A 15116-nucleotide genomic window follows, 5' to 3' on the forward strand; every position below is an offset into this window, starting at 1 on the left:
ATATACATGGTTTCATTTAGTCCTTAAGCTGACCATCAGGTAGTTACTGTTGCTAGTCCCCATTTTCAACATGAAGTTCAGAAAGGTTAAGGCATGTTCCAGGTCACACGGGCAGTAAAGGAGCATAAACCAAGGTTCCAAGCCTGCTTCGGGACGCGAACACTCCTGACCAGCACCCACGCGGCCTGCAGTCGCCACATACTTTCCTCTAGCTTTCATACACAGGAGGTTCGGTCAGGCTTCCCGGATCTGGGAAGTCACCCGGCAAGCTAAGAAGATCTCTAATGAGGCTCAAGACACCTCGCCCAGCCACCGAAATTTGGACGAAACGCGCTGAATCGGAGGTTTTCGAGAGCAAGACGGGGGACACGAACTGATAGTGACCCAACAGGACCTCTCCTTCCGGTCAGCCAGGGGCCCGAGCCGAACACCCAACAAGGCGGAAAGCCGAGCGCGCCGATGGGGCATTCCGGAGAGGCCCGGGGAGACCCGACGCACGCCCTTCGCCGCTTCCAGCCGCGCGCTACAGACGCGACGCCGGGCTGGAGGAGCCCGGGGAAGTCAAAGGGGGACCGACGCACCTAAGACGGTGAAAGATAAGGGCAACTCGCCTTCACCTTCCAGCGGCAGAGGGAACTCAGTGGCTTAATTGCGAAGTGAGACGGGCGGATTCGCAGAGCGGGTTTCCCATAAGCAATCAGTAAAGAGGAAGCCCGGGCCGGGTTAGGTGTGACACCGCCTTCGCCCCGCCCTTTCCTGTGGCCGCCCGGAGCAACTTCCTGTGGCGGCTCCTCCGCTAGCTCTAGGCTGCTCCATGCCGGGGCGGGTTCCTAGCTTCTTACCCGCGAGCGGACACGGGAGGCCTCCTTTTGGTCTTCGGTGACGAACCAGAAGCCTAGTCCGAGTGTCGTGCGTCAGGAAGACCCTTGAAGGGGCAAAATGTGCTGCGAGAAGTGGAACCACGTGGCCGAAATGTTTCTCTTCATTGACGAGCGGGAGGAGGACTGTAAGATCCATTGCCTCTGCTCCAGGGCTTTTGTGGAGTAAGTAGAAACTGATCTCTCTACATTTCTGGCCCTATCGTTGCCCAGTAATGTCGGCGTGGCAAATACACTTGTAATGGTTCCCTATAAACAGATTTTTCGACCCTGCGGCAGGGCGGTGTTGAAGAAAAACAAAACCCGGGAGAGGTAACGGAGTGGTCGCCCGCAGCGAGTATTAGGTGAACGACTGAGGCTGACCTCGTAGGCTGGTAGGGGAAAACGTGGTAGTTTAAACATATCACTTCCTGTTTGCAGATTGAGAGGGCATTTTAAAGTTGGGAGAAAGGGAAATGTAAAACGAAATTCCTAATGAATGTGAAGGTTTAAAGTTGAGTACCCGGTTTTGGTTAGCATCTCTTTTCAAATATTAAAATCTGTTCCAATACGTGTACATGGAAAGTCTAGCTGTTTGAGGTGAAAGGCTTAACTATTTTTACAACCGTTTTGCAGATAGTTTTGTTTGGGGAAAATATTGAAGGTAAAAATTGCAAGAAAAGTAGAGTGGGGAGTGCAAATCGTAATCTAGAGACTGTTTTTTTTATAGGTAGGTTAAGCCATTTAAAGATTTTTTTTCACTTCTGAAATGGGTATAGTTACCCTAAAATTGCATTCTGCTGCTTATATTAAAATCCCCTTTGGAGCGGGGCGCGGTGACGCACGCCGGTAATCCCAGCCGCTTGGGAGGCTGAGGTAGGAGGATTGTGAGTTCAAAGCCAGCCTCGGCAAAAGCGAGTCGATAAGCAACTCAGTGAGACCCTGTCCCTAAATGAAAAATACAAAAGAGGGCTGGGGATGTGGCTCAGTGGTCGAAATGCCTCTGAGTTCAATCCCCAATACTCACCAAAAAAAAATCGTCATTGGAAGTGACTTTCAGGTGATAGATTATAAATGTAGTTTAATGTAGGAGAATTTAAGTTAGAAGAAATTATTTTTCATTGTGTTTTTGTGAAGTAATCTGAAAATTAAAACCCAAAAAAGTAAACTCCATATTAAATTTAATGTAAAAGTATTGTCCCCTTTGTAGTCAGGAATGCGTACAAGTATGTATTTATTTGATGAATACTTTCTGATCCCCTGTGTATCAGATATGCTGGAAGGCACTGGGGTACTTAAAGCCTGTCCCTGCCTGCATTGAATTTTCTTTCTAGCAAAGGACATCAATATTAATTTTAAGAAAGCTGATTATATAATTACTTGACTAATTATAGTTATGAGTGCCATGAGAGAGAAGTATAAGTGACTGGCAAGGAAAAATAGAGATAAGGTTGGTAAAATCAGCAGAGTAAAGACATACAGGACATTGGATACTTTATACAGTCCCTGAATTCACAATGACTCAATTTAATGATGGTGCAAAAACAATTATTCAGGAGAAATCATATTCAGATTTTGAATTGTGTTTTTTTTCCTGGGCCAGTAATATGCAATGCCATACTCTTGTGATGCTAGGCAAAGCGGAAGCCACATCTCACAGTCCCAACCCCATGAAAACAATCTCTACAGTTTACTGTGTTACTAAACTAGTATATTTGGTGGATGTATTTTCAGTTCAAGATAGGTTTATCTGGAAATAACCACATCATAAATCAAGGAGCATCTATATAGGAAAACCTTATACTTGGAATGACATAATCAGATTAACATTTTTTTTAAGTTGTAGTTGGACACAATACCTTTATTTTATTTATTTTTATGTGGTGCTGAGGACCGAACCCAGCACCTCGCTCGCACATGCTAGGCGAGTGCTCTACTGCTGAGCCCCAGCCCCAGATTAGCAGTTTGTAAAGATTACTCTGGCAGTGGATAGCAGGAGAACCCCTGAAGCCTGTTGTCCAGGCAAGAAATAATATTTGCTTGCATTAGGATAAATGGCATTAGAAATGGGAAAAGATGGGAGAGGGATTATTGGGGTTGGAGATTGGAGTGGATGTGGGGGAATAAAGAAAAGATAAAGAATGGAAAACAGGAGACTAGGTTAAAGGTAAATTCCTGATTTGGGTCTTATATTGCTGCCTTTCACTGATAATAATCCCTGGAGAATATTAGTTTTATTTGGGGGCAGTGGTGAAGAGATTATAAATTTTATTTTGATTCTGTGGTACCTACAAGCTAGATAAGGATGGGTTGTATAAGGAGTTTGATATATTAGTTTGGAGGCTTGGAGAATTCTGTGCTGGTCCTGAAAAAACCATTAGTTTCAGGGGTAGGGGATTCCATTCTGGAGGAATTCCAACATTTTTTTAAAATGAAAAGAAACCTGATGGATTAACTGAGAAACAGCAAGCCTAAGTGTACTTCCGTCAAGTGTTTCAGTGAAGGAGTAATTAACATTTGAAAACTATTAAAATAATAAGCAAAATGAGAATCCACTAGAACCATTACACTACCTGTGTGACTCACACCATGTACAACCAGAGGAATGAGGAGTTATACTCCATTTGTGTACAGTGTGTCAAAATACATGCTACTGTCATGTATAACTAATTAGAACAAATAAAATTAAAAAAAATAAATTAAAAAAGAATTCATTAGAGTAGACAAAAGTCCATTGGATTTATAATGCCTTGTTGTTTTACATTTTCTACTGACAGTCTCTCCTTGACCAAATGTTCTATGCCTTCTTTTAGATTAGGTCATGTTTGGGGGCCTTGTCTTCAGCCTTCCTGGCCCAGTTTTATCAAGAATCCTGCAAAATCTTTTTAGTGAGAATTCTCAATCCTTGATTTCTGAGAATACTGGTCATCACTGTATCAAGAACCTCCTACTGTTGATTAGTGCTCTTAGTAATTTTCCAGTTACAGACTCTACTTACAGCCTATATTTCCCCAACTGCCTGCTATATTGATGGTTAAGCCAGATCTCTCTACCCTGTTGCTGTGATCTTTATGCCTATCACAGTAATCTTGAATAAAATCTTTGTTACCATTTTGACAAGTGTCAGAATAACTTTTTCTTTTAAAAAAATTTTATTTTTTCCTTCAGGTCTTCCAGAAGCCCCTTGTGGTATGATTATCTTTACATCATTCAAGTAGGAAATTGAGTTTTAGTAAAAGCCTTAAAAAAAAAAAAAAAAAAAAGAAAAAAGCCAGTAAATGTAGCCCTGCAATTCTACCCCTTATCTGTGTCACCAAATTTTTTCTACTATCACGCCAGTTGATATGGCATATAGATTTCATTGAATCTTTCTAATTAAGATATTTAAAGTCACTAGAATAACTGATGCCCTATTGAAATACCTTAACATTAATAAGAATTAGTAGGATTGTTCTAGAAACTGAAGACCCTATATTTACCTGTGATCGTACCCATGTAATACTGTCTGATGATGATCTCTAGGTTTATATAACAAAATCACTTTTTTGTTTGTTTTCTCTCCAACATAGTCCTGAGCCAAAATTTAAAAGTATTAACCTTGCAGACAGATTATCTACCTGTTTTCCTTTCCCAGTTCTACCAAAAGTCAACTTGTGGCCTTGGGCAAGATACATAAAAATTTCTATGATCACATTTCAGCATTTCCATGTATTTTATTTTGACCTTGGAAGTGTAAACCACTGATAGTAGTGGTAATTGTTGTATTCAAAAGTATGTTGATGATGGCATTTGCAGAAAATGGATGGAGTTAGAGAATATAATGCTAAGTGTAGTAAGCCAATTCCAAAAAGCCAAAGGCAAATGTATTCTTTAATATGAGGATGCTGACTGTAATGGCAATGGTGGATGGAGTGTGGGAGAAATGGAGGAACTTTAGATACACAAAGGAAAGGGAGGGAATAGAAGGGGCATGGGAGTAAGAAAGACTGGTGTAATGAGTTAAACATCATTACCCTAAGTACATGTATGAAGACACGAATGGTATGAAAATACTTTGTGTACAACCAGTGACTTGAAAAGTTGTACTGTATATGTGTAATATGAAATCAGTTGCATTCTGCCATCATATATAAAATTAGAATAAATTAATAATTTTTTAAAAAGTATGATGATGAGAATTGGTAGCTGCTTAGTCAAGACTCAGAGTAGAACAGTGTCTTAATGGGGGCCTCCTATTTTATAATTCAAGTCAAAAGTTAAGATTTACTTAGCTCTTACGTGCACCATGTCCAGAAGTTTATTCATGCCGAATCTTTAAGCACTGTGGATTGGATTACACTGACCAACCTGTAGATTGCTTTGTAGAGAGTACTTAACAGGTATAATGGGAAATTCTTTAGATACTAGGCATCAGAAATATATCATTTCCAGAGATGAAGACCCTTTGAGATACTTGAAAGTTGTCAAAGGTAGAAAAAATAGTTTTCACATTTTAAGAGTTAGCATTGTCTTACTACTGTTCTTACTGTTTCACCTCTCACAAAGAAGTATTTCTTCTGCTTCCACTGGACTTGAAGACCTTTTAAGCTAGGCTTGCAGCCTAGCTTTGTGGGTGGAACCAAGGAGTTCATCAGAAAAGAGTACCTGGTTGTATGTTAGAGATGTAGGCCAAGAAATAAGAATCAGTCTGTAGTCTGTGCCAGCCAATATTGTATGCTTATTAACCCTTAGCCAATAGCCTGGTTGGGTCCTAGTGTTGCTTAGAAACGTCGAGAGAGGGAATATAAGTTTTAAAATATTTTTAAAAGTTTAAAAATATTTTTCATATCATACCTCTAGAAAACAGTGGATGACTGGATATGAATTAAAGCAACTTTACTTAAAATACAATTTATCACTTAATCACACATTACATTGAATCTAGTCTTTTTGAACTAAAATGTGCATTGTTTTCTTTGCAGCTAGTTTCATACATAATCTTAAAACTTAGAAATTAGAATCTCTGCCTCACCTTTTCAAAATAGGTAAAGAGAGGAGAACTTTTTTTTTTTTTTTTTTTAATTTAGCTCTGTTACTGCTCAAATTCTAGCCCTATAGAACAAAAAGAACTTAGAGATAGGATCTTGGAGGATCTTAGAATTGTTTCCAGTAGTCATTGAGAAGTCTGTAGGAATGGAAACACGCTGGGAGTTCAGGGACTTTTTAAGGGAGGCAAGAGGTTATTTTATAATTTAAAATCAATATGTTTGATTGCTGAAGGAGATCTAAAATATATTATTAAAAAAGTTCATTGCCATATAGCAGAAAACAGCCATTACCATAGGTACCATGTGTCTTTTCAGTGCTTAACAGCTGTTTCTCATACAAAATTATTGCAATATATCACCTCAAAGGCAGGAAATATGAAATAATATTGTAACAACATTTTATTTTCTAGCAGTACTATATCAACAATGTTTTATGGACACGAAATTTTCTATTTAATGTACACAGTCAAGTTTCTATATATTATCTGTAGGAGGAAGATATAATTGGATTATTATGGAGCTCTTGATCATTACAGTATCTTTGTAGCAACAATTTTTAAACTAACCTTGGCACTGACTGGGTATAGTGGTGCACATCTGTAATCCCAGCAACTTGGGAGGCTGAAGCAGGAGGATTGCAAGTTCAAGGCCAGCTTCAGCAACTTAGGCCCTAAGGAACTAAGTGAGATCCCATCTCAAAAAATAAAAGAGCTGAGGATGTAGCTCAGTGGCAAAGCATCCCTGGTTTTAATCCCCAGTACCAAAAAATAAATAAACAAACTCATATTAAAATATGAAAGTGCAAAATATCTTTACTATGTCTGCAACTATAAAATTTTTGCTTATGTTAAAAAGTTTAGCATAAAAGAGGAAAATGCTGAAGTGGTGAGGGCGTCAATTTTTGTTATGAAATTGCTTGTGCTATTAGGAAACAAAAGCTATGTATATCTATATAAATGCATATTATGTTCTTCTAACCTTTGAAGAACAAGTCATAGAAGTCATTCTGAGTATTCCATTAAGTATGTTCCCAAAACAAAGGTATTCTCCTGTATAACCACTATGGATTCCAATTTCCCCACCTTTCCCAATAGTATGTCTCTCCTTTCTGACCTAGGATCCCATGTAGGAACCTGTTGTGTTTACTTTATGTGTCTTACCTAAAAAAATCCCTTCCTCTTTTGGAAACTACATCCTAAGTTTCATATTTTCCTTTTCATGTCCTCAACAATTATAAACGTTTGTGACTTTACATCCTGTAGGTTGACTTTACTTAACCTGGGGCTATCTGACTGTGTCATCAGGAACACAGGTTATGCCTCAGCAGGAACTCCAGAAAAATGATATGCTTAGCTCTGTATGGCTTCAGGAGGCACTTTGGAAACCATATCTCTAGGGGTGATATGGTTCCCAGTTTTTTCTACTGTAAATTCAAAATGGTACCCTTTGTATTAATCAGTATTTGGGGGGGGCATATTCCAATATGTAATTGGAATTAGTAGTGTAATTCCAAATTACACCAGTGTCCTGTTCCTCAAGTCTTTTCCTTGACTGATAACTTCCACTTCAGTCAGCTACCTCTATAAGGTCAGCAAAGAATGATTCTTGCTTCATTCTTTCTCCATTTATTAGCTTTCTATAAGCAGTTCTTTTTCTTCTCTCCTTATGTATTTATATTAATATAGACTCTTGGTTTATTTTATTAATAGGCTGTATTCCATTACTGTCATTATTTTGTTGCTCATATTATCTTTGATTTTGTCAGTGGGGAATCCTTTTGAAGTGGTTTATGTGTCCTTTTGGTGTGTCTCTGCCATTCTTTGAGTATTTGTAGCTTCTGACACAAGATGACCCAGACTTACCTTTCACAGTCCATAGAATTGCCATTTTTCCAGTCCACCTTGGTTAAAACCTGAAAGCTGGGTGCTTTTTGCACTTGTTGCTCCTATGCCCTCTCAGAAGACAGTTAAGCAATAAATAAAACTACATGTGTGCACACATACATAACACATTTTAAATTATAATTTTATAATGTGTGGTGGCACATTCCTATAATCTCAACAATTCAGGAGACTGAGGCAGGATGATCACAAGTTTGAAACCAGGCTCAGCAACTGAGAGAAAACCCATCTCAAAAAAGGGCTGAAAAGTAGCTCAGTGGTAGAGAACACCTGGGTTCAATCCCTAGTACCCTCCCTCTCTAAAATAATGTTTATATGTGTGCATATAAACTTAAATAACATTAGTTTTTAATAGTACTTCCAATATTGGCCCAACACCTTGGATTTTTCTAGCTTTCCTCGTTTTTAGATGATTGTTTTGAGCCCACCATGTGTTTGATTAACCATCTTCAACAAGAAGAATCTGGGCTAACCAGCCATTTGAGTACAATACATTGGATTTGTACAGAATTTGAGTACAGAACAGTGGATTTCGCAGTCTTGGCTATCAATACATTGTCTCAAATATTTACTTATATGCTCATTGAAATCAGTCTGGCAGCCTTACTGGCCCTCTGCTTCACCTGACACCCCATATCTTTGGGCACTGTCAAGTATACCCCTAATTCCCTGTGTGCAGCTCCCATCTCCTATTTCACCCCAGTACTTGTTCTTGATGGACTTGAGGACCTGCTGCTAAACAGATTTTCTCTTGCCTATTCATTGTCCTGTGAGTCATCATCAATTTTATGTTTAATAAAGTATCTCCCCAAAAGAAACAGGAAGATATGAAAATAAATCTACTACACAACAATTTATTGTAGGTCCATTAGAAAAGTAGTGTTAGCTATAACCACCAGTAGGCCGTATGGTAGCAGTTAAAATGAAAGTAGGTATGCGAAGAAAAGTTTAATAAGAACTTCATTGTTTGCTAGTCCCCAAAACAACCTTTGCTCTGATCATGAATACCTTGTCTACTAAACAAGGGATAGTCCATTTGCAAGTGGACTAGATAGAGTCTGCCTCTGAATTTATATGTGTGTAACCTAAATCCTTGTCCTATTATTTTATACTCAATTCTTAACAGCAAAATTTAGAGAACACTACATTGTTTATATATCATAAAGAGGATCAGATTCTTCCCTTAATATCTAAGAGAAATACCACATAATTTTTATAATTAGTAGTTATAAATGCTGCCATGTGTCAGAAATTATGTTAAGTATTTTGTATATACTATTAATCTCTTTTTTTAAGAGAGAGATAATTTTTTTAATATTTATTTTTTAGTTTTCAGTTTACACAACATCTTTATTTTACTTTTATGTGGTTCTGAGGATCGAACCCAGCGCCCCGTCCATGCCAGACAAGCACGCTACCGCTTGAGCCACATCCCCAGCCCATACTATTAATCTTTACAACTGTATGAGAAATTTATATTTAACTGTTTTGTAGGTGAGGAAAATGTGTTAGCATTTTGCTTTTCTGTTCCTTAATCTTTTTATGAATTAATAGTTCAATTTATTTTAATATGGACTACTTAATTTGTTTCACAGGGATCGAAAATTATGCAACTTGGGATTAAAAGGCTACTATGTCAGAGGCAGTGGCAACAATGCAGGTAATGTAGTATAAAATTGTATGCCCTTATTTTGCTAAAATTGACCCTAATGTTGTATTAATTTGTGTACAGTTTGTTAATTTAAATTTGCTAACTTTAAATATGATAAGTAGCAAATAATCCTATAATTAGTCCTTTCATATATACATATATTATCTATATCTATATGAATATTATATATCTATATGCATACATGGTTCTAGAATCTTTATCAAAGCAGATACTTTATTTTTCTATACCTCCTTTATGGACTTGATGTAGCCTTTTTTACCCTGTGCAGCATTTCTTCCTGAATTGTTGGCATTAGGTAAGAGCAGTCTGGAATTTGAAACTTTGAAAAATAGAGAATGTGTAGTTTCTTAGTTTCTTCATTAAAATTTATTTTGTGGACCAGCGATTCATGATAGATTCCAAATAACTAGCCATAGTCTTTACTTGAAGAAAAGAGGCCGCCCCTTATCTGGTTTAACTTTTCCAAATAACATAAAATTTGGTCTATACCTTGAGTCTATACTTTCCTACTCCATTGGCCCTTCCATGTAGACATTTCATGTTTCTAGATATAGATTAAAACTGCAGCATGGAGTTAGAAGCCGGAGCCAGATTAAGTACATTTTGTCACAGTTATCTTTGAAAATCCTTGAACTCTCATAGTGGCACCTAACTTTTGTTTATTTATTTAGCAGTACTAGAAATTTAACACAGGGGTGTTCTACTTTTGAGCCAGATCCCCAACTCTGTTTTGTTTTTAGACAGTGTCTTACTTAGTTGGCCAGGCTGACCTTGAACTTGTGGTCCTCCTGCTGCAACCTAAGTCACTGGAGTTATAAGCATGTGTTACCACATCCAGTTTAACCTCATAATGATGGAATAAGACACTGTTTCTTCAGTCACATACTAGAAGAAATGTGTGATTTGAGTTTCAGGGCTATGCTGGACAAATAAGGTTTCTGTGAATAGTAGGTTACTACTGAATGTAAGGTGTTAGGGTCTGTAAACAAGTCAGGATGGCGCCTGGCATTTTGCCAGAGAAATGTTAGAGTCTGTAAACAAGTCTGCGTGGAGCCTGGCAAAATGGCAGAGGGAGTGGTTTGTGAAGTAACAAAAGCGAGCCATTAAGTGTGGAGATTCCTTATTGGTTGACTGCTGTATCTATTTTATGCTAATTAGATAAGCTGTGTAAAATGTATAAATACCACTCCTGTCCTACAATAAATGGCTTCCACTCCTGCTGCATCAATCTACACAAGTTATTCGTCACCCCCCACCCCAGAAAGGTATGCATACCAAGAGAGACAGATAACACTTAGCTGATTCGTTTTGCTTTCTGTGCTTTCATAAGTTCACTGAGTAAAATAATAAATGGAGTCCTTCCATTGTTAAAATAAGTACCTTTTTCCACTTTTAGGAAGCTGTGTGAGTAGAATTTGCAAACACAGATTTCCCTTTTATCAGTATCCTGTGTTTATTATGTAAGGTTCACTGATGTGTTACTTGAGATCATAAAGCTGGAGTGCAGTTCAACACTAATTGAACTAACATATAAAGTGATCTTTATCTTGCATTTTAAATAGCTAATAGAGCACTTGAATGACGTTTTTGTAATTAGTGGTATAATCTATTAAATAGCCACATTAGGAAAGGTAAAAAAAAAAAAAAAATTATAATAGCCTTTCTTTAAGAGCTAAACTAAGGAGCTTGAAAGAATTCTAGTTCTGTGGATTCAGACTTATAGCAGATTCTTTCATGAAATCAACTCTTGCACAAATCCCAGGACCTAAATCCCTGCTGTATTGAAGTGTCCCAGGGGCCTAAAGAAAACATACTTCTCACCTTCTCACCTCTCTGGTTAATAGCTTCTAACATAACTCCACAAATCATGAGTTTAAATTTTCTGATCTTGTTCAGTAATTTTGCAGATAACAAATATGAATATGTAAGTAATTTCTTCACAGTTATATTTCCCTGTGCCCTCTTCATTTTTTTTTTTTTTTTTTTTTAATTTCTCAGAACTGGGGATTGAATCACAGGCCTCCAGCATGCCAGGTAACACACTATACTACTGCCATTCATCCCCAGCCCCCATGAAATTGGTTCTCGATTTTTCATTAACTGTTTTTGGTACTAGTCAATATTTCCATCAATTCTTTTCATTTTTATAAAACATCTTAACACTTTGAGCAAGTCATATGATTACTAAGGATTTAGTGTTCTTTAAAATGAGGAAAACTTGCCTCTAAATGTACTCTAAAACTAACAAATGGCTGGGTACAGTGGTGCACACCTGTGATTCCAGCAGCTCAGGAGGCTGAAGCAGGAAGATCATGAGTTCAAAGCCAGTCTCAGCAACTTAGTGGGTCCTAAAGCAACTCAGCCAGATCCAAAGGCTGGGGATGTGGCTCACTGGTTAAGCACCACTGGGTTCATTCCCTGGTACAAAAACAACAACCACCAAGAAAAACTAACAAATGCTGTCTTGCTGTCTATAGGAGACCAAGCTACAGAAGAGGAGGAAGGTGGTCATTCCCATGGCACTGCAGAATTGCATGACAGCAAAGACATAGGCCTAGATGAAAGTGAACTTGATTCTGAGGCCGAACTCATGAGAAGTATGGGATTGCCACTTCAGTTTGGTGGAGTGTCTACACATAAGAGTTTTGAGGTAATGTACTTCTATTATTTCCGCTTTTTTACTTTTTTTCATAAAAAGCACAAGATATTTTTTTAAATCCCAAATCAAATGCATTCATAGAGCATTCGGGGGGCTGGGGGGTTCTGGGAATTAAAGTGGTAGAGCAGGGGTGCTCTACCACTCACCTATATCCCTTGCTCCTTTTACATCCCTAAGTTGCCAGTGCTGGCCTCCATCTTATGATTGTCTTTACCTCAGCTTCCAGAGTCTCTGGGATTACAGGCGTGTGCCACTGTACATGACTCCCTCTTTTTAAATGTATAGATTTTTAAGCTAACCAAAACTGCAAATTGTGTTATGTCCCTTTTGTGACTTTTCCTTGTCTTGGGAATTTATTTTTTTATTTGTGGTACTGAGGGTTGAACTACATCCCCAGCCCTTTTTTATTTTATTTTGAGACCAGATCTCACTAATTGCCCAGATGGACTTTGAACTCCGATTCTCCTGCCTCAGCCTCCCAAGTAACTGGGATTACAAGAATGTTCCATGCACCCAGCTCTTGGGAACTTAGGAGGGGTCAGTTGTTTATGTGTTTAAAAGCCCATGGTGAGAATGTCAAAATAGATTTGGGTTCTACCTTCTTTTATAACTTATGAACAGCATTTTATATTCAAGTTATTATTTATCTGATGTAGATATCTATGAATACAAAAAATAAAGTTAAAGTAAAAAAGAAGAAGAGGAAACATCAAAAGAAGTACTTGGATGAAATTATGCAAGAGTCTTGGAGAAAAGACTATGAAGAAGATGACCATTTGGTTTCAGATGACCCATCTTCAGTTGAACAGTATGAGAATACTAGAACATGTGAACTTCAAAATAAAAGGAACATTGAAACAGAAAAACTTTCTGTTGAAAATACATTATCTCCAAAATTTGAAATTACAGAGAATTGGGAAAGGTATTGGAATAAATATGGAGGAGAACTGTTATGGCAAAGCTGGCAAGAAAAACATCCAGATCAAATACTATCTGCTGAACCTTGGAACTTTCCTGATACAAAGGAAAAATGGGAACAACATTACAGTGAACTTTATTGGTATTATTTGGAGCAATTTCAGTATTGGGAAGCTCAAGGTTGGACTTTTGATGCTTCACAAAGCTGTGATACAAATACCATTGCATCTACAACAGAAATTGTCAAGAAAGATGAAAATATTGTGAATGTGGACTTAATATCTTTTCCATCTTCACCTATCACAGTTGACAACAAAAGCTCTGATTCAAGTGATAAGGATCATAATGAAATACTTAATGGAATTAGTAATATAACTCTGAGTTCAGAGGAAGTAGAACACAGCCAGTTACATTCCTCTGTAAGTTGTAATGGACAGCTAAGTGAAGTTAGTGGGAGAGAGTGTCCTGCTTCTGGTCAAAGTGAGCCATGTGATGGAGGAACCAAGAAAAGCAACTTATCTGGGAATAGAAGCGCAAATCAACTAGCTCAGGGTAAGATTAGCCAAATTTATTCTTCTAAGCAATAGTTAGCAAAATGAATCAACATTATGTGAAGCAAAAGGATTTGACCTTTCATTTTAACATTTGTGTTTGCTTTGCTTATCTCAGATTGCTGATCTAGTTGAGAGTTTTTGAAAAACTGTGCTTTCTTTCCTCTGTATTCTTAACAGTGGAACTTACCTTAGTATAATATTCTCATTCTTTCCTCTTTTGGTGTTATTTTCACTCTTTTTTTATCTGGTGGTTTTGTATTAGTCTTCCACTTCTCTTCTATACACTCTTGATGTGTTTCTATACTTATTTTGACCATAAAGTTTATAATGCGCATATTGGTCAATGTGTTGGCTTTTATGTTACTGTCTAGTATTACTTCCTTTTTTTTTTTTTTTTTACCTGTCTTCTTACTCATTTTTCTTTTTCCAGATACAATACACCTTCCCACAAGGTTTGCTTTATATTGCTTGTTCCTTAGTTAAGTGCACAGGTTGGCTATTTCAGTAATATACTCCAGTGTGTCTGCCATCAGAATCAATTTAATGACTTCAGGTTTTGATTTGTTTTAGACCTTCATTAAGATCAAAATGTAAGGACTGAGGTTGTGGCTCAGTAGTGGAGCACTCACCATATAAAGATAATAAATAAAGGCATTGTGTCCATCTACAACTAAAAACTATTTTTAAAAAAGATCAAAATATAAGATGTATGTTCAATTTCTATATAAGTGCAGTTGGTATTTTCTTTATGTATTCTAAGTCTGACCGCAGTCAGAACTTCCCACTGTCTGCCTTGCAAGTTTCCCCTTCTAATCTCACCCAATCTGATGGAATTTATAGAACAATGATAGACATGTCTCAGAGCTACCTCAGTTAAGGATATTGTTTTTAAAAGTATACTTACCTTAGTTACTTACATTGTCGATTTAAGAGCTACGTTAAAGACAATTATATTTACTTTGTAATGGAGGAATTTCCTTTTAATTATTGTGATCATGCTGTCTTTAGAGTCATTTCAATTAATGTTTCTTAATAATGTGATTGCCAAGAACTACCACAATGTTAACTTTGTAGATTAATTTGTATATTAATAAGTAGTTACAGTTAACACATCACTATTTGATATAAATATAGGAGACCACTAGTATGCACATATGTAGTCCATATTGACCAAAACATTGTTATGTAGTACATGACTATATAGTTAGAACATAGAAGCTTATACCTGCCTTTTTTTCCTCCTTGGATTCTGCATGTAGACACACTGGTAGATGTATCCTGCCACTTTGCTGATGCAGCTCTGTAGTTCATTGCAGGAAAAGCACCAAAATATTTTGATTGCCTTTGTAAATGGCAGAAAAGTTGCCAAACCAAGGAGAAAATCTGCTTTAATATCTCTACCTCTTTAGAGCCACAGGAATGTTCGGGAACAAACACAAGCAAAGACAGGCTGCACGCTAGTGGGACTGATGGAGATGAGAGTGAAGAAGATCCACCTGAGCATAAGTCCAGCAAACTCAAGAGGAGG

At 37.5% G+C, this 15116-nt stretch overlaps 2 protein-coding genes across 12 annotated transcripts in view; one reads left to right on the forward strand and one right to left on the reverse strand.

Moving 5' to 3' along the window:
- The window catches only part of Tmem68 (transmembrane protein 68), a 31481-nt gene extending 30771 nt beyond the window's left edge, over window positions 1–710 (reverse strand). For 4 of the 8 annotated variants that reach the window (XR_013088934.1, XM_076836054.1, XM_076836047.1 and 1 more), the window contains exon 1: window positions 582–710. The gene's annotated coding sequence lies outside the window, so the exon portion shown is untranslated. Of the gene's footprint in view, window positions 1–202; window positions 318–581 lie in introns of those variants that run through there. The other 4 variants (XM_076836052.1, XM_076836050.1, XM_076836053.2 and 1 more) reach the window with 2 other exon arrangements.
- An 85-nt stretch (window positions 711–795) lies between these two features.
- Window positions 796–15116, forward strand: part of Tgs1 (trimethylguanosine synthase 1) — a 50702-nt gene continuing 36381 nt past the window's right edge. For 3 of the 4 annotated variants that reach the window (XR_013088906.1, XM_076835665.1, XM_076835664.1), the window contains exons 1-6: window positions 796–1043; window positions 9381–9445; window positions 11456–11491; window positions 11935–12107; window positions 12773–13586; window positions 14998–15115. Coding sequence is in view for 3 of the 4 variants with exons in the window: in XM_076835665.1 (XP_076691780.1) it covers window positions 940–1043; window positions 9381–9445; window positions 11456–11491; window positions 11935–12107; window positions 12773–13586; window positions 14998–15115 (1310 nt within the window). In the remaining variant the exon portion in view is untranslated. The remainder of the gene's footprint in view (window positions 1044–9380; window positions 9446–11455; window positions 11492–11934; window positions 12108–12772; window positions 13587–14997; window position 15116) is intronic. The other variant, XM_076835666.1, reaches the window with a different exon arrangement.

Source organism: Callospermophilus lateralis, chromosome 16 (genome assembly GCF_048772815.1).
Source record: "Callospermophilus lateralis isolate mCalLat2 chromosome 16, mCalLat2.hap1, whole genome shotgun sequence".
In the NCBI taxonomy this organism is placed as follows: Eukaryota; Metazoa; Chordata; class Mammalia; order Rodentia; family Sciuridae; genus Callospermophilus; species Callospermophilus lateralis.